The sequence below is a fragment of the Grampus griseus genome (assembly GCF_964374135.1).
Source record: "Grampus griseus genome assembly, chromosome: 7".
NCBI classification, from domain to species: Eukaryota; Metazoa; Chordata; class Mammalia; order Artiodactyla; family Delphinidae; genus Grampus; species Grampus griseus.
The window spans coordinates 32,510,081-32,537,733 of record NC_139001.1 but is presented as its reverse complement, the minus strand read 5'-3'; the positions used below and the strand labels follow the sequence as shown (position 1 = coordinate 32,537,733).

Below are 27,653 nucleotides of genomic sequence, written 5' to 3'. Positions count from 1 at the left end.
GTTGACCTTTAATCTAAATAAATTCCAAGTTAATAATAAGTCATTTAGTGTAGTCATTATAGCTATATAGTTTGGATTTTACTCTTACAATTTTCCTACTTAAAATTCTACTCTTATAAATAATAATTATTTGTTATGTATTATAATGATTATTTTTAATGGCTACATAATATTTCATTAGATTCATAATGCATGATTTACTTAGGTTGTTTATAATTTTTAATAGTTATAAACTTCAAAGATTAAATATGATGAACTATTGTACCAATTTTTTTTTTTTGTATTTTGATGGATTTGCTTATGATAAGTTCCCAGGATAAATATTCAAAGGGTGTGAATATTTTTATAGCTCTCAATACATGTTACCTACTCAGTTTTCATAACGGATATAACAATTGACAGTGCCTACCAGTAACACATAAGTATATCCAACTCAGCCTCATTAAGATGGAATGGTAAATACTGTTTCCTCCATTTTTTGAAGTCAAATGGAACCTTGCTTTAATTTGTAGTTTTGTTTTTTTTTTTTTTTTTAGTAAGGTCAAGAGTTTTTTCCTACTCATTTGCTGTTCCATTTCTGTGATATCTATTCACATTGATTGGTTGTTTTGCTGTTTTATCTTACAAATTTGAATTGTTTTACATTTGATAAATGTATAAACTTTGTTATGTTTTATATTAGTTTTTAATGCTATATAAAATTTCCTTTCTGTAGTAGAGATTGATCTACCCCCTCTCCGAACTTTACTAGGTGTTAGACAAATTGGATGTGATATAAAAATAAAGTACATTTTGGCTAATGTGTTTTAACTGTGTTATATAAGAAGCTTGAAACAGCTTAATTAAAATTTTTTTTCTGATTACACAGACCTGAGGAGGCCATATATATTCAATGATTTGTGTGTGTATGTGTGTATAAATAATTTTCAGGTCCAAACTGTTTAAGCCCTTGGAAATTTCAAGAGTCTGACATGGCTGACCTGCCTGGTAACATCCTTCTTCACTACACTGCAAAGGTCAGAGTAAATGCATGGACTGTCCATCTAGCTGTAACTATGCTGTGAACTAAAATTCCATTTTTATTCCTTTTGTCATTTCAGTGGGTAATTGAGAAGAAGGGGCTTGAATTACTGTTAAAAATTATTAATTTTCAAAAGAAGATGAGAAGCAGTAAAAATTAAGCTGCAGTTCTCAGCTGTGGTTCAAGTGTTATCATTATGTCATCCCAGTTGTATGAATGGAAATGGTTGTAGTGGGAATTTGTACTAATGAATCAACTTCAGTAAATGAAATTGTTTAAATGTATTCTTCTTTTTTGGAAGGAGAGTTGAAACAGAATTGTGCTCAACTTTTTCTTTGTTTATTTTTTAAATTTTTTGGCTGCGCGGCTTGTGGGATCTTAGTTCCCTGACCAGGGAATGAACCTGGGCCCTCGGCAGTGAGAGCGCAGAGTTCTAACCACTGGACTGCCAGGGAATTCCCTGTTTATTTTTAAAATGTGGTTAACAAGAAAACAAAAGAAATGTTTACATCAGAAGGAGAAGAAAAGCTACCTATACGCATACCATGCCCAGTCCTTTTTCCTTCAAGAAAAGTCGTTTATCTAGTGAAAGTAATTGAGGTTAGCAAGGGCTGAGGGAAAGATCAAAGGTAGAACTGGGAGGAAGAAAAGGGAGAAGTGGCATAAACAATATTAATTGCCTTCATTATATTTAATGTTACTTTAACCCAGAAGTTGCTTCTGTTGTGTGATATTATACATCATAGACCTTTCCCCCGCTAGTTGAACCAGCTAGTACATTGTCATAATTTATTACTTTGAACACTTGTTTATGTGTAACCTAATAAAATTTACTTGTCAGGTGGTATTTCCCCTTAACTTTTAATTTTGATTAATTTCAAACCTAGAGAGAAGTTGAAAGAATGGTAAAGTGAAATCCTGTATACTCTTTACCTAAATTCACCAGTTACTAACATTTTGCTGCACTTGGTCTTCATCTGTCTATCTCAAATCATTTGTGAAAGCAGATCAACATAGCAATCAAGACACTTTACTCCTAAACTTTACAACATAATCATTAACCTCCCTGAGAAAATGATCAATAATTCATGTCCTTTACAACCCATGTTCAAATTTTCCCAGTTTTCCCCAAAATATTTGTTGAGCCTTTTAAAAATTTAATCTTGGATCCATTTGAACATTGCATTGGTTATAATATCTCTTGAGTCTCTTATTTTTTATTTGTTTGGTTTTTATAATACTTTTTCCCAAGGATATACATGTTTGTTTACCAAACTAGATTTTAAGTTATTTCCTGGCAGGGACTATCTCTTTCTTTTTTTCCTCCAGGGACTATCTCTTATACTTATTTTCATTACAACTATTCCGTATAGCTGGATAGGAAATAATTGGACTTAATCTCACTAATCGGTGACATGTCTAGACATGTGATGACTAACTGAGTCTTTTTGGCATATCCTTTTTTCAAAGTAACTTTGATTTTAATAATATTAAGGTTGAATTTTTACTTTTGGAAGTAAAAATTCTGTAATATTTAAAATAGCTATTTTTGGTCACAAAACCCGATATGACAAATATATACAATAAAACAGTTTATTGGAGGAACATTTCTTGAAAATGGTAACATATCATGATACAAGAATTCTGTGGTTAAATAACGTTGAGGGAATGTTGCATTCTGTATATCCTTCTTGGAGATGGATTATACACTTGAAAAATTCTGCTTATAAAGAAACTAGTTCACATTTGTTTTATCCTACTTTTTCACCAGTTATTTGAACATAGAACACATTTTGATTTTCATTTCACTTATTAACAAGTGGTAGTTTGGGAAAAGCTACTCCAGGAAATTTTAACAGTCGACAGTTTTTCATCTTTGTACTTATTTGTAGGAGGTGTTTAACCATCAATTTAAAATTTTTTGAGTGTTCTCTTTGTGCCAAGAGTTGTCTGAACTTTTAGGATACAAAGATGAGTAAGTTAAAACCTCTGGCTTTAAGAAGCTTACAGTCTAAAGTGAAATAAATGTGTAAAAAATAAGTGCAATATAATTTTATAAGCATTTTTTAGCTACCATTTATTCGGTGTTTACAATGTATTAAGCACTATGCTAAATGTTTCACATGTACTGTTTCACTTAATCTTTACAAAAGCTCGGAGGGTTATGTTCTACTCTTTGTATCTTTTCTAAGCTCTAGTTGTCTGAGGCTGAGGAAAGATAAGTAACTTGCCTAGCCTCATAATTCTAGTTAATACCTAACCTGTTTAATGCTTAACCACTATACAATATTTTTGTGTTGGAATTATATACAGAATACAGTGTGGGTACAAAGGAAGAGTGGTTGGTTCTTCCAGGAGGATAGAATATCATAGAAAAGATGGTTTGATTTGTGTTTTAAAAGGCGGAGTAAAGGGAGGGATGTTCAGTGAGCAACACCTACAAAGGCATAGAATGTAAAGCTGGATTCTGTGTGTATTTGGGTATAGGTCACTGAGTGGGAGCAGTTGGCCAGAAATGAAGTTAGAGGGCCAAGTGGAGGCCAGATCATAGCAAACCTCTTATGCCAGGCTAAATAGTAGGCAATGGATAGGATTTTAAGAAGAGTGATATGATCAGGTTTGCATTTTAGAAAAAGGTCTTGAGCTACAGTGTCAAAGTTGGATTGGAGAGAGAGACTGGAGGCAGTCATACCATAGGGAGATTACTGTGTTTGGACAGGTCATAGATATATAGTACCAAACTAAGGTAGTAATTGGAGAAAGACTTTTCTGTCTCGGAGACTAATACAGTTTACATTGAGTTAAATGTAAACTCAATTTACATTTACTTTATTAAATCAATGTTTCTCAGTTGCCTTAAGAGAAAAGCAACAACCACATCATCTGTGCTAAAATTTGTAGGTTTCTTTATTTTCTTTTGGTCTGGGGATTAGATTCAAGAATGTTTCATTATCTGCCAGTTCACAGGTTACATGTGAGGTTCCCTGGTTTATAAACCTTTATGGAAGTTAACAAATAACTTTAACAGTTTCTAGAGTTGCAGACAAAGCTCTTAATTTGAATATAACTAAAATTGTCAGTCAGTAATATAAGGGAAAATAATGTCTTGTGCCTGTGTTTTGATTTTTGTATTGTGATATAATTTTCTGTACTAATGGGAATAAAACATTGAATTTTTTAAAAAGTCAAAAATCTGTTTGCATATATTGGTTTAGAATAGAAGGAATTTTAAACTATGTGATTGGTAAATGGTAAGTTCTAGCTAATCCTTATCTGTCAGATGACAAGCAGCAGTGACCTGCATTTGATGAGTGAGTGCATTAGAATCTAGTCCCTGATTCTTTTAAAAGACAATCAGAGAATAGTAATACTAAACTTAATATTGTAAGCATCTTATCCTTGACTATACTATATACCTTTTAAAATTACGGTGAAATGTTCCATATATAGTTAAAGTTATGTTTTGTCTTCATTGTTCTTAGCTGTTTGCCATATTTTTCTTTTATTTTTAGGCCTGCAAAAATTCAATCTGTCTTGATTTATCTACTAATTGTTTGCATGGAAGGTTAACAGGAAACAAAGTAGTAAACTGGGACATTAAGGTAAGTTAATGATGAACGATGGGCAACGTATTATTTAAGTGTACTGATCCTTTAAAAACTTTTGTCTTTTGAGCACCACCAGATTGATCTGAATAAGTCCTGTTTAAAATGTTTGCAGATACACAGTTTGAAGGATAATAAATAAGTAGTTGAATGACTATTTGATTTGTTTGTAACGTAATTACCTTTTTAAACTATGCCATGAGCTTAGCAGTTTTCATAAGAAAAATATGCTGCCCTCGTTAATAGCTCCACTTTTAAGGTATTTAATCCCTAAAACTGTGTAACAGATTTCAACCCCTCAGAGACTTCTTTGATTATCCCTTTTCTCCTATATCACATTCGTCTCCTGTCCATCAGCTTTAAACAAACTTAGATCTTTCCTCTCTGAGGTTAAAGATGAGTAATTTTTCCTCTTCTTCATAACCCCGTTTAGCCATTATATCTTGTCTGCCTTTTTCATGTGCCTCATATTTATGTCTTAGCTGGATGTAATGTCTTTGCTTCTATTTAAAGTCCTCTACTTATTTCCCAAGATGGAGTTAACTATTCTTGTCAGGAGTACCTATAGCAGTTTCTATTATTTCACTTATCATGGTGAATAGTTAACTGTTTGCTTGCTTGATTCTCCAGTAGTCCTTAAGAACTTCAAAGGAGGGAACACTGCTTTTTCCCCCAGTGCCTGGCACAGGGATACATAATAACATTGTTGACTGAGTGATTAAACTAGTAAAGATTATTTGGGCTAATGTGAAAGTCAGAGATATCCTATTTCTAAAATACAGGATTTCCTTAAAAGATATATTAAATAGAAATTACAGCCTAAGTAAAATAAAAATAAATATAAAATATAGTTATACTGGAACTTGCTGATAAATCAGCAAAACAACAACAAAACTTTTGTCTTCTAGTCATTTAATACCAATAAAATATGCTTATTGTTTCAATGAACAGAAATCATTAGGATAATTCTTCTATGTAAAAATGAATCCATAAGTTTGTTTTAATCTCATGTTATTCATGTGGTATAAAGCTTTTTTCTCTTTGACTTTGAGATAAGAACACCTATTCTTACCTGTTAGCATAGTAAGATTTATGACTTGTTTGCCAATTTGTAAGTTTTTTCAATTTGAATTTTATTGTATTTATTTTTATACAGCATGTTCTTATTAGTTATCTATTTTTTACATATTAGTGTATATATGTCAATCCCAATCTCCCAATTCATCCCACCCACCCCCACATACCCCCCCCACCCGCTTTCTCCCCCTTGGTTTCCATACGTTTGTTCTCTACATCTGTGTCTCTATTTCTGCCTTGCAAACCAGTTCATCTGTACCATTTTTCTAGATTCCACATATATTCGTTAATATACGATATTTGTTTCTCTTTTTCTGACTTACTTCACTCTGTATGACAGTCTCTAGATCCATCCACATCTCTACAAAAGACCCAATTTCGTTCCTTCTTATGGCTGAGTAATATTCCATTGTGTATATGTACCACATCTTTATCCATTCGTCTGTCGATGGGGATTTAGGTTGCTTCCATGACCTGGCTTTTGTAAATAGTACTGCAATGAACATTGGGGTGCATGTGTCTCTTTGAATTATGGTTTTCTCTGGGTATATGCCTAGTAGTGGGATTGCTGGGTCATATGGTAATTCTATTTTTAGTTTTTTAAGGACCCTCCATACTGTTCTCCATAATGTCTGTATCAATTTACATTCCCACCAGCAGTGCAAGAGTGTTCCCTTTTCTCCACACCCTCTCCGGCATTTGTTGCTTGTAGGTTTTCTGATGATGCCCATTCTAACTGGTGTGAGATAATACCTCATTGCAGTTTTGATTTGTGTTTCTCTAGTAATTAGAGATGTTGAGTAGCTTTTCATGTGCCTCTTGGCCATCTGTATGTCTTCTTTGGAGAAATGTCTATTTAGGTCTTCTGCCCATTTTTTGATTGGGTTGTTTGTCTTTTTAATATTGAGCTGCATGATCTGTTTATGTATTTTGGAGATTAATCCTTAGTTGAGATAAGGACACTTATTCTTACCTGTTTACATAGTAAGATTTATGATGTGTTTGCCAATTCGTAAGTTAACTTTTGATGTCATGTATAAGATTGGTTTTGTAAGGATAGTTTTATGGATTACTTATATAGAGAAAGCTGATTATTTGTGTTATACATTATACTTGAAAATCAAAGCAGTCTTTGTTGCCTTGAGTATAGATATGTAGAAATCAAAAAGGAACAGAATTATCAAGAACAAGACTATTGCTTTTTTATACTGAAGCAAAATCAAAGCCAAAAAAAGTTAAATGACATGACAACTGGGGAAAAAAACACTTCCCATCCAAAATTCTAGTTTACTTACTGTAAAAAGCCTTTAAAAATCAATATGAAAAACAGGCAAAGACTATGAAGAGGTGGTTTACGGACTTAAGGTATGTAAACACGGCAGTTCAGAACATTTTAGCAGTTAATAATAGCTAATCTTATATAACACCCATTGTATGTCAGGCACTAAGCACTTTTCATGTATTAGCTTATCTCATCCTTGTAACAACTTTACAAAGTGGGAATTAATATTATCCTCATCTTACAGATGAAGAAACTGAGGCTAGGGGAATTAGTAACTTGTCTAAGATACTGAATATATTTTGTTAAGCTATCCAGAATAGTCAGTCACTTTGAACTTCAGTTGAAGCCACTCACTCCACATTTTTTGTAAACTTAAAGTAGAGGAGTCAGTCATATTTGTACTGCAAATACATTCTTTTTTTTCATGACTTGTTCTCCTGTTTGTTGTGACTAATTGCCTTGTGACAGTTGTTACCTCTTATATCACTAGTGTTACGTTGTGAAGTCTACTTATGGGGTCATGTTTAGATTGCCTATGTTGGGAATTCGTAAACTTGGGAAAACAAAGGTGTATTAAAATGGTCTGGCCTTGTCTCTTGACTATTGATTTTGGTGACCCTTGAGGCTGCTCTTTAAAGCATATACCTGTACAAGGGTTCCTTTAGCTTAGGCCATCATATACTTTACTTAAAGGTTTAGCAAATTGTAACCTCATACATGCTGTGTAGGTATTAAATGAGAAAATTGCCTGTGTTTTATAAGATTAAAAAATTGTAGTTTCCTCTTTCAGGACAGCATAAACTGCATAGGTGGAGTAAATGTACTTTTTCCTCTAATGGAACAAATCAGCCACTTTGGTGAAGGACAGATTCCTGAGGGATTGAATGAAAGCACAGTTCCTGAACTGATAACACCTGTAGAAGGAGATTGGGTGGTATTGAACTCCACAAAGGCATCAGGTATTAAGCTGAAATTAACGTGAACTAGTCATTGAGAAACTTGAGAATTAATTGAAAGATAGATTGAAATGTCTTGCTACCATGATGAAGAAACTTAACCATTTGTAGCTGAAGTAGTCCATCTCTAATTTTACTAATGGAGTTCAGAAAGTGCATAATACTTCAGTGAAAACACTTAAGATGTTGATTATACTCTTGACTATCCTTAGTTTGTACTGTTAGCAGAAATCGGACAACATTGTTAAATTTATGGTAGAGAAAATATTTACATGTTCATATAAGTATATAATATGCAGTCACTGATTTCTCTGATATTTATGTTCTGCAAGTGACCTTTGGATGCAAATTCCTGAACCAAATTCCTTGTTTGTTATAATATGCATATGATATAGAACATGTGATACAAAAGTGATTAGCATAATTATGATAATTAATGACATCTTCACAAATCCACAGAGTCAAGACTAGAGAGAAATTTAATTGCAACATTTATCTTGATTGTGAAACACTTTATTCAAAGACATCCTATTAACCAGGACAATCTTATTCACTCCCATGGAGTTGCCATTCTTGGTGCCTTACTTCAAAAGGTGAGCTAGTCTAACGTTATGTACATGTGACTGATGATTGTAATTACCAGTTAGTGTTGAGGTTTTTTTCTTTCCAATAAATAAATATATATATATTTTTTATTAAATATATTTTTTAAATTATACTATTATAGCTTAAGTTATATTAATGGATATAATTTATTTCACAAGCCGCTTTTTAAAACTTGAATCACCTTATACAAGAACTACATATCTTACATAACAGTGTATAATCTTTGATATAAGGACCTTGTGTGTTAACTTTGGTATTTGGGATATTTCATCATTTAAAGACACTATTTTAGGAATATGTTCTAGAGTTACATCAGAAAAAATAATGTTTAAATTGTTTATATTTTTCTAACCAAGCGTTTTATATTTAGTAGATGTTCTGAATTAATCATTTCAAATTATAGCTTAATGACAGTTATTTAAACTGAACTTTACAGAACCCTCTTCTATTTGGATTTCAGGTGCCAAGCACCTTGATGGATGTTAATGTATTGATGGCAATTCAGTTACTCATTGAGCAGGTATCATTAGAGAAAAATATGCAGCTCCTGCAACAAATGTATCAGTATTTACTCTTTGACTTCCGTATTTGGAACCGTGGCGATTTTCCCTTTCGAATTGGTGAGAGCAGGCTGTTGGATAAATTTTATAGTTGTTTTAGAAATGTATTACTACTTATGTGACTTTATTTTAGGTATATAATTGAAGAGTGAACTTTCTATTTTAGGTCACATACAATATCTTTCCACCATCATCAAGGACAGCAGGAGAGTTTTCCGAAAGAAGTATGGTGTACAGTTTCTCCTAGATACACTTAGGATTTATTATGGGTATGATATCCTTATTCTTTCTCAGTTTGATATTGTTTCTGTTACTTGATTGGTACATCTAGATTGTTTATTTTCCAGCAGTTCTAATACCTTTAACTTCAGAGAGCCAGGATGTTGTGGAGGTTAAAATGATGAACAGTGGATCACATACACTGGGTTTGAATATTATGTTTCATTAATTGTCTAGCCATAGGCAACTTAGTCACCTTTTCTGTGCTAAAGTTTTCTGCTTTGTGACAAGGAGATAATAAAACTGTATGACTTCCTATGGTTGTTTTGAGGATTAAATTAAATGAATTAATAATGTGTAAAGCACATAGAACTGTGTCTGCTACATAGTATTGCATAAATATAAGCTGTTTTAACCATTTTTGTCTTAGTATTGCATAAATATAAGCTGTTTTAACTATTTATGTCTTTGTCATTGCAACTCCTAACTTCAAAAGGTTTTCCTTAAAAAGAAAAAGAAGCCAAAGATTCTATGAATTCTAATAATTACATGGAAACAACTTCTTTTAAACTATGAAATCTTTTATATATAAAAGTACAAAAATATAAAAATTTCAATTCTTGCCCATTTACTTTCTCTTTCAGGAGTGATTGTAAATATAGTGAGCTGTCTCTAGATGATACTCGAACAATAAGGACTTCTTTGTATGGACTAATTAAATATTTTCTGTGCAAAGGCGGAACTCATGAAGAGATACAAAGTATTATGGGTTATATATCTGCTATCAATGAAGAAGAACAGGTATTATGCTCTGGATAAATCTGTTATTACTTTTTAATAATTAAGTTGCTATATCATCTTCTTTTAAACTTACATGTAATATAGCATTTTAAGAGTAAAATGTTTATAGTGTCACATATAATATTATTAAGCAGTTAAAGAGGTAAATTTTATCTCCTAACTGAAAGTTTAATAAAATAAATGGCAGTGTAATAAAACATTTATTTTCTAGCTAATAGTAAAATATTAGCTAGAAAACAGTATGTGGAAATACTTGTCCTGGCAATTCTGAAATCTGTTTTCGTAGGCCACATGATGTATATTTAACTGTTATCAAAGTTACTAGGCAGATTTCTAACATGAATTTTAATATATCATAGGTTCATAAAAATTTTGCATAAAGAGTAAATTATAACTGTATTTCTATTTTTAAATACTTCTATGTACACTATTCATTTTTACCTCAGAACTACCCTTTAAGACAGTGGTTCTCAATGTATGGACCCACTTACCTGGGAATTTTTTAGAAATGCAAATATATGGCCAAATCAAGCCCTCCAGGTGATTCTGATGCATGGTAGAATTTGACCACGGATACAAAATATACAGACCAGGAATTACTCTTCCCATGTGCACATTTGGAAATAGATGTTCAGAGAGATTAGGTGACTTAAAAAGTTACACAGCTGATATACCTGGAAAAATAACCCATGTGTATTTACTGCTCTTTCTGTGCTCTTTCGGTATACCACTCTCAACACCAAATCTGAGCATCCTTAATTTATGTTGACTCAAATATTTTGCCCTCTATCATGATATATGCATTGTGTACTCAGTGGTTATTATAACTTCATAATTGGTAATATATAGAAGAGTTAACTTAGGCTATTTCCTTATAGGGTTGAACTACTTCAAAAGCTTCTCATATTTAGAATAATGAATAATCATCTTATTTCATGATAGCTGTATTGTCACCTGCTATGATTCATTGCCAATGATATTTTCTTGGTCAATTTAGTCAAACAATTATTTATTGAATACTTTTATTATACATATACATAGAGTAATACTAGATATTGTAGGTATTTAATGATGAAAGAATTATCATTTTTAGCCTAATGGAGGCAGGGATAGATAAGAAATGTTTATAAATAATTATGAAGCAAAAAAGAGTATGATAATATCTATAAGAGAAATATGAAGTCCCATGAGGTTTTCACTGGAGAGTGTTACATGTTGAGGAGACTAGGAACGGCTTCATGGAAGAGATGGCTTTTCATATGGACCAAGCAGGATAGGAATGGTTCAGCGGGTGAATGTGAGTAGTGAGAGGATATACAAAAGGAAATGGAATAAGCCAAAAGCCTAATGGAGGAAAGGCAAGGAGGGTTCAGAAGACATCAAATAATCCAGTTAAGCTAGAACATAGGGTATAGAGGACTTAAATAACTATTTGTGGTTTATGACTTTATTTATGCTTCCATATATGAGTGTGGTTGTTTGTGTTGCTTAATTTTAAAAGCTTTTTGGAATTTTGGACATACTCTTCAGTCTCCTACGTACCAGCCCAACTAGAGGTCAACTTTTCTTACTGCTGTTTGAACCAGGAAATGCTGACATACTTTATGCCCTGCTCTTAAATCAGAAATACTCTGACAGACTAAGAGAAATCATTTTTAAGGTACAAACATGTCTTAAGAGTCTTTATATTTGGGGACATTTGTGGGTGTATGCATTTACATGGAACATATCCATTCTATGAATGTAAATTCTTTTTTTCATGTCTACTTCCATCTAGTTTTAAATGGTTCAGTTTGTTTTGATATATATTTATCATGTTTTTGTTGTTTATGTATTTTAAAACTAATTATATTGTAATCTTATCAATAATTTCGGTGGAAAATCTACTCTGCCATACTAATGTAGAACCTCTTATCCCCCTTTTGACTTACAGTGGGTCTATGTGTCAGATTATACTAAGCTTATTTAGCATCCACTGTTTATCAGGCACTAAACCCTTTTTATATATTAGTTTACGTAGCTCTTGCAGCAACTTTATGAAGTGGATATTATTATTATCCTCATTTTACAGATGAAGAAACTGAGGCAGAGAAATTAATAACTTGCTAAAGGATGTAGGACATATTTTATTAAGCTATCCAAAATATCCCAAACTTTGAACTTCAGCTGAAGCAGCCCACTCCACCTTTTCGGTTAACTAAAATTAAAGAAGGCAGTCATATTTCTACTGCAAATACATTTTTTTTTCATGATTTATTCTCCTGTTTGTTATGCCAAATTGCCTGTGACATTTGTTTCCCCTTACATCATTAGTATGACATTATAAAGTCTACTTGTGGGGTCATGTTTGGATTGCCTATGTTTAGAATTCTTAAACTTTGGAAACAAAAGTGAATTAAAAGTGGTCCTACATAGTCTCTTTTGAATATTGGTTATGGTTGACCCCTGAGGCTACTCTTTAAAGCATCTGCCCACACAGGGTTCCTATATGGAGATTTAATGTTATTTCTTCAAAAATGGCCTTGCAGGAGTTGTTCATGATATTATTTTGCCAAGATTATCCTTTCCGTATAGGCTTTCAGAATCTCACTTTGTAAAAGATTGATCTAACTCCAAGAAGTATGGGGTTACTAATTCATTCTTCCATTTTAGCATATGGATGGGTTGCTTCACAAAGTATTTCCTCGTTGTTGAAAATTATTTTGACAACTGTCACATAAATAGATTACTAGATTTATCTAGAAGTATCTTTGTTTTCTTTCAGAGCACACCTTTGTTCCTCTTGCAAGCTACAGGATTTGTTTCCATCTACACCGTAGCCATTAAAAGAAATTTTTAAAGTATTCCTTTCATCTACCAAAAAATTTATATAAACTAGGGTTTTAAACATATTAATTATTCAAATGCAGTTGCATTTCAGTCCAGTTCATTTTTAAATTTATTTTTTAATGATAGCAAGATAATGGAGTGTTCTTCCCTATTTAGTGCTATTTTTTTAATACTTGAGGAATAAAATGATACTCCAGAAACATTGTACACTAATATTTATTCGATATTAACCTAAGTGACAATTGTTCTTAGTTCTCTATATTGAGAATATATTACTGTTGTGACCAGGTTATGGAACAGATGTTGAAATGCACGAACGTTTATGAACGAAGCAAACAACGTATTCGGCTTAGAGAAGTTGGCTACTCAGGATTAGGTCTCCTTCTTAATGAAGCACCTGTTAATACTTCTCTCATTAAAAGTCTCACCAATCAAATTATAAATACAGGTATGACTAAGGCTAAAATATTGATACATTTAAGAAATGTTCTTCATAGTCATGTAATTCTATTTGATGGCCCTGAATTTTTTTTTTCTTCTGAAATTCTTTCTTCTTTTCCCTTCTTCCCTCAGGTTGCTTTTAAAATTACCTATTACTTGATTCAGCAGGGCTTTTCTTGGGTACTGTTTCAAATGTACCTTTGTTGTTTTTGTCTCCCCGGAGCATAGCATAGTACCTTACTTGGTAGGCCTTCAGTAAATGTTTATTGACTGAGTGATTAGTAAATAATTCAGTCTATGTAAAACGAAAAGGACATTAGAGAAAATATGTACAAGATATTCTTTTTCCTTTCAGAGCTTAAATTCTTAAAGGGAAAATGAAAACTAATTTCAGATATTCATTTTTGTTTCTAATTTTGCTTTTATGAACCTTTTTGTAAGTAGTTCCTACAAACTATAAAATTTTTGTCAGATGCTAGGGGTTCAGAAAGGTATCAGATAAGGTTCTTTGTCTTGAGTGGTTTATCATCTCATTGAGAAGACATGTACATAAAAAGATAAATACAAGTATAAGATCCAAGTAGTATCAACAGTATGTTCAGGCAATCAAAATAAAAGAACAGCTTTTTAGGGTTTAGTCAGGAAGATGTTAAACATTCTAAACCTATTGTTTTTGTAAAATTTGAACATATCTACAATTCCTATTTAAAATGAAACAATTATTTCTGCGTTTATATGACTATTACATACAGTTCTTTCTTTGAGAAAGAAGAAAGCTGGAGGCATCACACTTTCGGATTTCAAACTATACTACAAAGTTATAGTAATCAAAACAGTATGCTGCAGTATGCATAAAAATAGACACATAAACAAGTGGAACAGAATCAAGAGCCTAGAAATAAAACTATGTGTGTACAGTCAACCAGTATTTGACAAGGAATCCAAGAATACTTAATGGAGAAAGATAGTCTCTTCAATAAATGTGATTGGTAAAACTGGATATGCACTTGCAAAAGAATGAGAATGGGCTTCTGTCTTACACCACCCACAAAAATTAACTCAAATGGATTAAAGACTTAAATGTAAGAACTGAGCTGTAAAAATACTAGAAGAAAACATACGGGAAAAACCCTTTGACCTTGGTCTTGGCAATGATTTTTTGCGTGTGACACCAAAAGCACGAGCAACAAAAGTTAAAATAAACAGTGGGACTAAATCAAACTAAAAAGCTTCTGTGGACTTACCTGGTGGCGCAGTGGTTAAGAATCCGCCTGCCAGTGCAGGGGACACGGGTTCAAACCCTGGTCTGGGAAGATCCCACATGTTGTGGAGCAACTAAGCCTGTGTGCCACAACTACTGAGCTTGCACTGTAGAGCCCATGAGCCACAAGTACTGAGCCCGCGCGCCACAACTACTGAAGCTCACACGCCTAGAGCCCATGCTCCACAACAAGAGAAGCCACCACAATGAGAAGCCCACTTGCCGCAACTAGAGATAACCTGCACACAACAGTGAAGACCCAACGCAGCCAAAAATAAATAAATTTATTTATTTTTTTAAAAAAGCTTCTGCATAGCCAGAGAAACCATCAACAATATGAAAGGGTAGCCTATGAAATGGGAGGAAATATTTGCAAGTCAAATCTGATAAGGGGTTAATATCCAAAATATATAAGGGATTCATATAACTCAATAGCAAAAAATCCAATTAAAATATGAGCAAAGGACCTGAATAGACATTTTTTCAAAGAAGATATGCAAATGGTCAACAGATGCATGAAAATGTGCTCATCATCCTTAATTATCGGGGAAATGAAAATCAAAACCACAATGAGATATCACCTCCCTCCTGTTAGTTTGGTGGTTATCAAAGAGACGAGATAATACGTGCTAGTGGTGAGGGTGTGGAGAAAAGGGAACCCTTGTGTGTTGTTGGTGGGAATGTAAGTGGTGCAGCCACTATGGAGAACAGTGTGGAGGTTCTTAAAAAATCAAAAATAGAACTACCATATGATTCAGCAATCCCTCTTCCAGGTATATATCTAAAGGAAATGAAATCATATCTCAAAGAGGTATGATCTGCAACCCCATGTTTATTGTACCATCATTCACAATAGTCAAGGCATGGAAACAGCCTAAGTGTCCATCAATAGATGAATGAATAATAAAGATGTGGTGTATATATATATATATATATAAAATGGAATATTAGCCATAAAAAAGAAGGAAATCCTGCCATTTGCAATAAGAGCCTAGAGGGCATTCTGCTAAGTGAAACAAGTCAGGTAGAGAAGGAAAATACTGTGTAATCTCACTTACATGTGAAAAAAAAAATTGAGACAGGGTAGGTTGGTAGTTGCCAGAGTTGGGGCAGTGGGGGAAACAGGTGAAGGTACAAGGGGTACAAACTTCCAGTTATAAGTAAGTTCTGGGGATCTAAGGTAAGCATGGTGACTGTAGTTAACAATACTGTATTGTATATTTGAAAGTTGCTAAGAGAACATACCTTAAGTGTCCTCACCACAAAAAGAAATATAGTAACTATGTGAGATAATGGATGTGTTAACTGACCTTATTGTGTAATCATTTTGTAATATATACATGTATCAGATCATCATGTTTTATACCTTAAACAGTGTTTTATGCCAATTATATCTTAATAAAGTTGGGGGAAAAAATAAAGGGCATCTGTTGTTGACAGCAGGAAAAAAATAAAAATGAAATAATTGTCAGCCTTTATATATAACTATTACCACAGTTCTTTCTCTGGTTTTCTCTAGTATTTAATTTTAACTTTTTTTTCCCATCAGATCCTGCTATTAATTTCAAAGATCTGTTATCTGTGGTATATATATCTCACAGAGCACGTATAAATGTCAGGGTGGTCATCTGCAGAAAGGTTAGTAAACTTTAAAGATGTACTTTAAAAATTGCAGTATCGTTGTATTGTGAAGAACTTTTAGATTGAGTATTTTTCACCAGATATAAGTTTAATATCTTTTATATGACATAATTTTATAGTTTCCTTTTTTGAGGTGAATTAACTTTATATAATCATAAGAAATCAGCATATAAATTTGTTCTTCTTAGCCATACATGAGCTCCTGGAAATAATGCCCTTTCCAGAGTCAAAAATGTATTACCAGAGAATATTTTCTTTATTCAGAACCTTTTGTTGTGACCATTTTTAATGCAAACACCATATTTTAGAGTTTCTGAATCTCTTAACCTTTGTGGAAAAGATTTTCTGTAGTTTGTTTATGAGTGTATTCCAACAATGATTTACCTTCAGTCCACTCATTTAACCTCTAAGTTGACGAATTGTTACCCCATGCGCTTCTTCCTGATTATATCCTTCTCTCTCCTCTACTGGCAACCACTGACCAGTCTAGTATTTAATTTGCTTCCTTGTTTTTCTTTTTAGTTTTACTCCCTAATTATGTCACAGTACCTTTCCGTCAGTAAATCTGGTTATGTCTTTCTCTTTAACAGCTACGTAGTTTTTTATTCTATGGCTATTCTATAAAAGTATTATCTGGTTCCCAGCTGATGGACATTTAGATTGTTTCCTGTTTTACCATATTAACAAACTTGTGTTAGGAACATTTTTTTACATTTGTCTTTACCTATCCATGGTAATACATATGTAGGACATAATTCATGAAATGTAATTTTTCTGTCAAAGAGTATTCACATTTTACATTTTAATGGATTTTGCCATGTTTTCCTTGAAGCAGGTCATGTAAATGGATCCTTTTCCTTTCAGTGTGCAATTAGAAACCTCTTTCAGTACAGCCCAGTTTTTATTCATTATGTGTTTATAAAATTGCTGTAAAATAAGTCTGAAAATTTTAAAGTCATGAAATCATGAAAAGTTTCTTTGCCAACCAAAGGGTTAATATGTTCAACTTAGTTAATGTGTTTAAAATTGCTATTGTGCACTGCTACAGTAAAGGTAGCTCACTGATTGATGGCATTAAGTGAGGAAAGAAACTTAACGTGTCATCATGACTCACTGCAACTCACTGCTTTCTATATCAGCATCAGTGTACATAAGAACCATTAATTTTGAAATCTGTACCAACATAACTCATTTCCTGCTATGAAATTTGTCAGAGTTAGAAATTCTGATAAAAGAGATACTCTATAAACACTGGGAGCCAAAGTTCTTTTCATCTACTTAGAAGTTTATTGGCTTTGTGATTAAAATGTCTTAAAGATCTTAACAGCATTTCTGATAGTGTTTAAGAACTTGTTTTTATCCAAAAAATGTGAAGTCAGTTGGGATACTAGAGATCATACACATTGCCATGTAAATGTCTACTCTTTAATTTCAGTTTCTTATTCTAGCTAAATATCAGCATCCATCTCATTGGAAATAGTTTTCTGGAATTAAAGTTCAGTTCTTGTTTTGTTTGTACCATGTAGAGTTAATGAAAAAAAATGCTTTTGTAAAAGCAGCCATTAACTTTGCCTGAGGAAAAAATGAGGTGGGAAAACATTCTTGGTGTACCTAGGTTCTGTCAAAGTTTCTTATGTGTTCTAGTTTACTCCCTAACCATAGTTCCAGAACTGTGCCTGGCACATAGTAGATGTTCAGTATTTACTGAACAAATGTACTAGGCTCATGGAAAGTACTTAGTTGAGAGGATATAACTTTATTACATTTTATACATTTTATACATTTATATACATTTTATATGTACCTATATATCTATATTTTTTTCTCCAACCAAATTAAATTAATAACGTGAGTGTGTTGGTATGTGGAGGATTATTTTATCTTTTTTTCCTTTTTTATCTTTCAGCAAATATTTGAGTCCCAACTCTAGATATACAATGAGTAATATGCAGATTAGTTAAAAACACAATGTCTGCCGTCCAAATATTTTCTAATCTAGTTAAGAATGTAATCGTTTGAAAGTATATCCTTCCAAAGTTTCTTACTAAATTACTTTGTCATTAAAATAGCTGAAAAGAAACTGTTGTTGATGTAAAGTACTGTACACTTTTTGACGAATTTTGCATTCTTAATCTCTTCACAGATTTTACAGATTTTACAGTCCCAGCCAGATGCAGCACATCAAATATCTCAACAAGTGGGTTGGCAAGACACTTTAGTTAGGCTTTTTTTAAAAGCAAATTTTGAAAATGGAAATACTCTTCATAAGCACAGTAGGGCTGTTGTAATGAAAGACAATGATAAAAATATATCAGCTGAAGATATGAAGAGGAACTCTGATGAAAAGACAGATGAGGAAAAAATCAGCTCTTTTGCCTCAGCTCATGTGTCTTCAGATCATTGGAGTTTGGAGGATAGACACTCCCTAGACTCAAACACACCATTATTTCAAGAAGATAGCTTGATGGGAGAATTATCTTTCAAATCAGAGAATCGAGGAGAATTCTGGCATAATAACCCTTCACATCTGAGTTTAGATCTCAGTGGAATTGATTCATGTGAACTGAGTGATAGTGGAAGTCAAATGCCAGACAGCTTGCCTAGCACGCCATCCCCGATAGAGTCCACTAAGTCATTTTCTGTGCAGTCTGACAAAGAAAGCAGCATCACAAATGATGTGGGCTTTAGTGATGACTTCCCTTTACTTGAAAACCAAGAGGTAAGATTCCTTATTTGTCCAAATGTGGTTTTATTTTTTTTTATGTCTGGCCTCAGAAATGTGTGATTGTTAACAATTTCATGTATTATTCATGTTCCAAGTCTCATGATCTAAGGTATTAGAAGCCTGGAAGTCACCAAATTGTGAGTGTCTTGAGAGCAAAGCCAGTGTCTTATTCATCTTTACATCTCTAGGGCCTTCGTAGTAAAGTTCCAGGTTCATGTAGCCACCTTAAAAATATGTTGCATGATTATAATTCATGTACCTGATGGTTCTCATGATCTGCTTTTAACACCCCCTCCCTCTAATAATTTCATATTAATTTCTCTTTTTTATAGAGATGTGAGGAAGAGCTTATTCAATTACTGACAAATATTTTGAACTGTGTAATGTGTAAGGGACTAGAAAAGTCTGATGACGATACTTGGATTGAACGGGGACAAGTGTTTTCGGCACTAACTAAACCAGGAATATCCAGTGAGCTACTTCGACCATCAGATGAAATAAAACTAATGTAAGTAAGCATTCATTGGTGATATGCCCTCTCCTTTTACAGTGGGCAGGAGTCCAAAATAATATTTGTTATTGAACCTTTATTCAGTATTCAGTGGATGTAGAGAGAGAGAAAAGGAGAAGCTTTGTGCTCAGCCCTTCTCCTGTCTGTTTGCCATTCTAGTGGGATCTAGAGAGAAATCCAAAACTAACTCCAATGTGAGGAGATTTAATTCTTACATTAATTTGGATTCTAAGTGATTATATATTCCTTGTTTAAGTTGTTTTCTGCAGTATCTAAGCACTTGGTGCATGTGTTCTACAGTCTTGTCCAAATTTGAGTGCTTCCATGCTAAAGGAAGGTAGTAGTGTTTTCATGAAAATTACTTCTCTAAAGCTTTGAGTTCCCTGCATATGATAGAACACTGTACCAACAGCACACTAGAACAGAATTACTTTTTTGTTTTTCCATAGGTCTAGACTCTCTGTAAGGCATAAGGCTTTCTTCCCTAACATTTCCAATTTCGGTTTTTTGTTTTGTTTTGTTTTGTTTTTTTGCGGTACGTGGGCCTCTCACTGTTGTGGCCTCTCCCGTTGCGGAGCACAGGCTCCGGACGTGCAGGCTCAGCGGCCATGGCTCACGGGCCCAGCCGCTCCGTGGCATGTTGGATCTTCCCGGACCTGGGCACGAACCCATGTCCCCTGCATTGGCAGGCGGACTCTCAACCACTGCACCAGCAGGGAAGCCCTCCAATTTCAGTTTTAAAGAAACTTTTAAGTATCTCATGGAGGCTGGAATGTGAATTATTTTCATAGCTTTTTCAAGGTCAAGTCAAACAGGTAACTTTTACTTTGCCTTTTAATATTAGGTATATTAAAGATAAGTACTCCAAAGATTAAAAAGTTGCTTCATTATTATTAAATTCTATCCACAGTGTCTTATACCTGCCAGTGATACTGTATCTTTGGAGGCACATTCCTATTAATAAGTAACGAGATTTGTTGTTGCTGGGTTTTTTTTTTTTGGTGACCTGTTATTTTTATAAATTTAAAATGGTTTTAAGAGGACTTTGTTTTATACTTAGTTTGCTACAGAAGATGTTAGAATGGGCAGTCACAGAAAACAGAGAAGCAAAATTTAATCCAGTAACTGCTGAAAATGCTTTCCGACTCATGCTGATCATACAGGACTTTCTGCAGTCAGAGGGACTAGTTAATTCGAACATGTGGACTGAGAAGGTACAGTAACATCTCTTTGAAATTATTTGTTTAGTAGTGAAGGACTTTCAAAGAAAGAAATTTTGTATCCTCTCTTTTCAGAGCATTAATATTTAATCAGATGTGATAAACATGGATAAGATGTGATAGTTGCAGATGTGATAGTTACTTTTGTTAAGTAACTCTTACTAGGATAATTCTTTTGTTTTTTACCAACTGAACATTGAATTAGTTTTGAAATATTTATGATTTGTATTACTGTTGGGAAAACTCATCATCAGTAGATTTAAAAATGGAATGTTTTTATTTCTCAATTTTTCCTTTGTGTTAGCTTTTAGAGGATATGATGCTGCTCTTCGACAGTCTGTCAGTCTGGTATTCTGAAAGTCCTGTATGGGTGAAACTCTCACAGATTCAAATCCAGATGCTTCTAGGCTTCATTGGAAGGGGTAATTTGCAGGTTTGTCGATTCTTTTTTGTTATTTTATATACTCACATGCAACATAGGAATTTGTGCAGTAACTGAATGGCAATTATATTTTCAGCATTTTAATTTTTTAATCAGTTTCAAAAATATCATGATTTAACTCTAGTTTCAGTTTTGTGAGATGAGAAAGAAGCTTGAGAGGCGGCTAATCGATTCTTTTTTCCTGATGTTTATGATTCAGTATAATTTAAGGTTTCCTTTTAGAGAATTTATGTATAGCTTATATTAGAGGGCATTACTCACATCATCTACGTTTAGTATAGCTATGAGCTCTACAGCCTGCATAGACTTTTATACGTGTGGAGTTCAGGGCTTGCATTTTTAGGAAAATTATTTTTTAAATTGTTCTGTCAAAATCTTTTTCTGTACTTAGTAATCCACTAATTCAGTTTTACATTTATCTCATTTTTCTTCATTTATTAAACACTTACTGAATACCTACCAAGTGTTAGCATTGTGCTAGGTTTCTACTATAAAGATAAATAAAAGATGGACCCACAGAATATTTATTATTTTCAAAAATTTTAAAGGTTGGGAAAGTTCCATGCAGATTTTAGTCTGTCATCTTTCTATTTACATTGGATGCTTGTGACTACCTGCATTGGATTAGTCATGACATGTATCGCATGATTATTTATCTGGCCCTTTTTAGTTTCTTTTGATAATCGTTTCTAATATAAACTTGCTATAATATTGATAAGAACATGAGGAGGTTAAAATACCATAAGGTTGCCCTATTTTAAAAAGACCATATTTTTCAACATATATTCTTTTCCAGTCATTTAAGAAAACATACTCATTGTGGAAAGTACACAAAAAACATAAAGAGAAAAAATAGATAAAACATCCTTCATCCCATAGCCTAAGAGAAAACAACTGTCAATATTTTAATGTTTTTTTCTCTTTATATTTCTTCAGATGATTAAAACCATCATATATTTTGATAATTTTGTGTTCTTTTTTATTTTTCTTACAATTATATTAAACTCATTTCCCCACATTACTAACTTTTTAAAGATAGTGGGTTTTTTTCCTAATCATAAAGGTAACACATGGTCATTGGAAAAAACATGGAAAAAGCAGAAAAGCTAAACAAAAAATAAACATTCTGATATGTGGATGATGAAAATTTGAATTATACAGCTTTTAAATACAGTTTGAAAATTATATGAACTAAGAACTTAAAAAAAAAGTTATTATATGCTTTGTCTAGTAATTCTACTCTAAAACTATATCCTGAGGTAATAATCTAAAATACCAAACAGTATTTGTACACATAGATGTTCATTGTAGTTTTCTTTTTTTCTCCATCTAGAAATAGAACAAAGGTAACTTTTTTGGCTTTTTTATTAATATGAGTCTGGTGGCTGGCTGTTAAAGCCCTTGCAGCCAGCATACCAGGTAGTTCTTTTTTTAGATATTAGAACTCTGTTTTTTTCCACTCATGATCACCCTCAGTGTTTTTATCCTTGGTGAGATTTCCAAGGAGAAGTAAAATGTCTGTTTTAATTTGCTCATGATTAAATATCCAGTGCCTGTACCATAGTAGCACTCTATAAATACTTATTAAATAAATAAAGTGTGCAGCACCTACAGGTAAGACTGATCCTATCAACCAGTAGTTAGTGACCTATAATACTTCTCACTAGCTACTTGTTTAATTTCACTCCCTCAGGAATAAAAGCATATTTCCCTGAGTTTGTGCATGTTGAAGGCTGGGGAAGGAACCCCTTCCCTTATAGGGGTTTAAATAGAGTTGCCTGCAAAAAGAATCTGGCTAGCAAATTTGTTTTGTTTGGCCCATACATTATTATTTAATTGCCAGCATTTAAGTATTAGGAGATTTCACATCAATGCCAGGATCTCCCAGGTTGTCTTTAAAGCAGGACTGAGTAAGTTGTTGATTTATTTAGATGCAGTATATGGTCACCGTGTTGTCTGGGTTTCTGCTCCTTCAGTTGTCTTGGCTCAGCCAGTGATTCTCTTCACTAGCTACACATGAAATCACCTAGAGGAGCTTTTTAAAAATGCCTTTGTGGGCTTCCCTGGTGGCGCTGTGGTTGAGAGTCCGCCTGCCGATGCAGGGGACGCAGGTTCGTGCCCCGGTCCGGGAAGATCCCACATGCCGCGGAGTGGCTGGGCCCGTGAGCCATGGCCACTGAGACTGCGCGTCCGGAGCTTGTGCTCCGCAATGGAAGAGGCCACAACAGTGAGAGGCCCTCGTACCGCAAAAAAAAAAAAAAAAAAAAAAGGCCTTTGTGTGGGGCATCACTCAGTAATTAAACAGGAGAACTAGGGCCCAGGTATTTTTTGTCATTTCTCAGGTGACCATAATGTAGTACTCTTTATAATGTGAGGGCAGGGCTATCATATCTATGTGTGGGGGGGTAGTGTGTGTATCCAAAGTTAAGTCGGTGGTAAGTAAATCATTGTATTCACTGAAAGTGTCTTTATAATTTTAAATAAACATATAAACTTATAGTTATTTAATACTGTGATACTAACTTAAAAGCAAATCACTGAATATTCAACCTTTCATGTGAATAGTATTTTTAAAAACATATAGCAAAAAAGCCCAGAATATTAACATTGGTATTTCCTGGATAATGATATTTTATGACCTTTTGTCTCACATTTGTTGGCCTCTATTGGGTTTGAGCTGCTTTAGTCAGATTCAAAGACTAAAGTGAAGGGATTTGGGGAAAACCTGAGAAGGGTAGAGAAGCTTCACTAGTAGAGGCTTAAGTTAAAAGTAGAAAAGTTAAAGTTTTGAGCCATCTTAGAGGTTGTGTCCTCCAATGCTGTTTGCTTCTTTAAGTCTTGCATGGAAAGACTGCCTGAGATCCCTTATTGTTGCCTTGGCCTGCAAAGACATGTGCATACAGCTCAGATCAGCTTTTGGTACACATATATTCTTTTTTTTTTTTTAACATCTTTATTGGAGTATAATTACTTTACAGTGGTGTGTTAGTTTCTGCTGTATAACAAAGTGAATCAGCTATACATATATCCCCATATCTCCTGCCTCTTGCGTCTCCCTCCCACCCTCCCTATCCCACCCCTCTAGGTGGTCACAAAGCACCGAGCTGATCTCCCTGTGCTATGCAGCTGCTTCCCACTAGCTATCTATTTTACATTTAGTAGTGTATATAAGTGCATGCCACTCTCTCATTTCGTCCCAGCTTACCCTTCCTCCTCCCCTTGTCCTCAAGTACATTCTCTACATTTGCATCTTTATTCCTGTCCTGCCCCTAGGTTCTTCATAGCCATTTTTTTTTTAGATTCTGTATATAGGCACATATATATTCTTGAAGTGATGTCAGTTTTTAATACTTCCCTTCTTTCCCTTGCTTTTCTTTATTTTGAAAGTAATATGATCCAAAATTGGGTTATAGGGTTAAGGGAGAAGGAGACACTTTATATCATTTGTCCTGTTTTGGTTTTAAGACTTCCATCTTTCTCTAGTCTAGATGAAATGAGGCCCCTTCATGACCAATTTACCTTTCTAGGATGGAGTTTAAGGCCAGAGCTTAAGAGTAATATAGCATATTCCTTTGCCTGGGTTTGTGACCTAGATATGTATTTTCCTTGGGAACTTTACTCAGTTGCCTGTTCACTGTCCTTTATCTATAAGAATGCTTTTGATTCCAAATAACAGAAATATCAATGCAAGCTGACTTAGTTAAGAAGATTCAAATAGTTGAAAATTCCATAGCTAAGATGAGTTTAAGGCATGATTCAGTCAAGGCTCTAGTTCCATTTGTTTGCTGTTCTCACAGCATTACTCTCCATCATGTCAGCTTGTCTTAAGCTGACTGCCCTAATTGTCACAAAATCACTGCCAGCAGCAATTAAGGCTACATGCTTCCTTGTTCATATCCAGAGAAAGAGAGTGCTTCTTCCTAGAGTCATTGTTGGTAGACAGTTCTTCATGGATCTCCTGTGAATACAGACACTGGATGCCTTTGTGATGAACTGTCTTTTTGAGGACGCATGTATAGAGAACAGCTTGGGAAGATAGAGATGATGTCTCCCTCCAGAGCAAAAGCAGGTTTGTTTACTGTCCAGTATAATAAAGATAATGTCTCCTTCCAAGGCAACGTTCAGGTACACTTACTACCCAATTTAAAAGACTTGTGTTCACTTTGCTTGGGGTTCCTCTCCTATAATGCAACCACTGGGTGTGCAGGCATCATCTAGTTCTGTTCATTTCTCACCATGGAATTACATTTCGGGGAACAGGGCAAGTGCTGATATTCTGGCTATTGCTAATGCTGTAGATCTTCGTCTCTGATCCAGGAGTCTCATTCTTCTGCCAGCATCTATGAAACAATGGTAGGCTAACTTGTCAGCTTGGAGATGAGGTATTGATAAAATCCAAGCCCTTTCACAGTTCTTTACTGTTATTGTATAAAAGTTGTGTCTTTGCATGATAAAGCTATCCCTGAATGAATCCATGTGACAAAGACAGTGACATGAGTTGACTGAAAGATGAGTTACCTGAACCAGTCACTGTGGCAAGGGGTTGGATATTCTGTTTGGTTTATATCTTTTAGAATTAGAGATGGAATCATCCCCGAATTCCTGCAAACTCTCTGAAGGAGTAGAGTGGATGTTGGGGTGATTAATTATCAACCTCTTAACTTTTCTGTATATTCCAAATGAAACGTGGGTTACTTTTATAATTTATTTTAAAAAACAACTTCAAGAGGAGCCAAAGAACTTTGTTATCATTAAATATCTGCTTTATTTTACTATTTCACTCCAGGTTTGTGCAGTGGCATCAGCTAAGCTAAACACCCTTCTTCAGACCAAGGTGATTGAAAATCAGGATGAAGCATGTTACATTTTAGGGAAGCTGGAACATGTTCTAAGTGAATCAATCAAGGAACAGACTGAAATATACTCATTTCTGATTCCGCTTGTCCGTACCCTGGTTTCCAAAATTTATGAGCTTCTCTTCATGAACTTGCATCTGCCTTCTTTACCTTTTACCAATGGAAGCTCTTCATTTTTCGAAGATTTTCAAGAATATTGCAGTTCAAATGAATGGCAAGTTTACATTGAAAAATATGTAAGTTTCATCTTTGTTGAGTGGGGTTTTTCTACTAAATTATCATTTTTATGGAAGCATGCATTAAATTTTGCGTATGTATATTTTTTATAAGATTGTACCTTATATGAAGCAGTATGAAACCCATGCATTTTATGATGGTCATGAGAGCATGGCACTTTATTGGAAGGATTGTTATGAAGCCTTAATGGTGAATATGCATAAACGAGACCGGGAAGGGGGAGAGAGCAAGCTCAAGTTTCAGGTAAAAATTATTAAATGTTTTTAATACCAGTTTTTTATGTTGATTTCAAGCATTTAATGTTCAAATGAGAGTAATAACAAGACTGAACTTTGAAAATGAACAATATTTTATGTTTTTTATTTTTTAATTTATTTTTAACATCTTTATTAGAGTATAATTGCTTTACAATGGTGTGTCAGTTTCTGCTTTATAACAAAGTGAATCAGTTATACATATACATATGTCTCCATATCTCTTCCCTCTTGCGTCTCCCTCCCTCCCACCTACCCCATCCCACCCCTCTAGGTGGTCACAAAGCACCAAGCTGATCTCCCTGTGCTATGTGGCTGCTTCCCACTAGCTATCTATTTTACGTTTGGTAGTGTATATATGTCCATTCCACTCTCTCACTTTGTCCCAGCTTACCCTTCCCCCTCCCCGTATCCTCAAGTCCATTCTCTAGTAGGTCTGCATCTTTATTCCATCTTGCCCCTAGGTTCTTCTGACCATTTTCTTTTCTTTTTTTTTTTTTTTCAGATTCCATATATATGTGTTAGCATACGGTATTTGTTTTTCTCTTTCTGACTTACTTCACTCTGTATGACAGTATCTAGGTCCATTCACCTCACTACAAATAACTCAGTTTCGTTCCTTTTTATGGCTGAGTAATATTCCATGGTATATATGTACCATATTCCATTGTATATATGTACCACATCTTCTTTATCCATTCATCTGTTGGTGGACACTTAGGTTGCTTCCATGACCTGGCTATTCTAAATAGAGCTGCAGTGAACATTGTGGTACATGACTCTTTTTCAATTATGGTTTTCTCAGGGTATATGCCCAGTAGTGGGATTGCTGGGTCGCAGGGTGGTACTATATTTACATTTTTTTTGTGTGTGTGTGGTACGCGGGCCTCTCACTGTTGTGGCCTCTCCCGTTGCAGAGCACAGGCTCCAGAGGCGCAGGCTCAGTGGCCATGGCTCACAGGCCCAGCCGCTCCGTGGCATGTGGGATCTTCCCAAACCGGGGCATGAACCCGTGTCCCCTGCATCGGCAGGCGGATTCTCAACCACTGTGCCACCAGGGAATCCCAGTAGTTCTATTTTTAGTTTTTTAAGGAACCTCCATACTGTTC

General features: G+C 34.2%; 1 protein-coding gene across 1 annotated transcript in view; it reads left to right on the top strand.

The window, feature by feature from the left end:
* The window catches only part of NBEAL1 (neurobeachin like 1), a 182,178-nt gene that overhangs the window by 75,786 nt on the left and 78,739 nt on the right, over positions 1-27,653 (top strand). The window contains exons 17-32 of the mRNA XM_082657971.1: positions 931-1,016; positions 4,534-4,623; positions 7,776-7,944; positions 8,401-8,534; positions 9,008-9,167; positions 9,274-9,376; positions 9,971-10,127; positions 11,629-11,787; positions 13,245-13,404; positions 16,208-16,296; positions 18,443-19,018; positions 19,357-19,532; positions 20,596-20,749; positions 21,060-21,188; positions 25,984-26,289; positions 26,384-26,533. Coding sequence (XP_082514097.1) covers positions 931-1,016; positions 4,534-4,623; positions 7,776-7,944; positions 8,401-8,534; positions 9,008-9,167; positions 9,274-9,376; positions 9,971-10,127; positions 11,629-11,787; positions 13,245-13,404; positions 16,208-16,296; positions 18,443-19,018; positions 19,357-19,532; positions 20,596-20,749; positions 21,060-21,188; positions 25,984-26,289; positions 26,384-26,533 — 2,798 coding nt within the window. The remainder of the gene's footprint in view (positions 1-930; positions 1,017-4,533; positions 4,624-7,775; positions 7,945-8,400; positions 8,535-9,007; positions 9,168-9,273; positions 9,377-9,970; positions 10,128-11,628; positions 11,788-13,244; positions 13,405-16,207; positions 16,297-18,442; positions 19,019-19,356; positions 19,533-20,595; positions 20,750-21,059; positions 21,189-25,983; positions 26,290-26,383; positions 26,534-27,653) is intronic.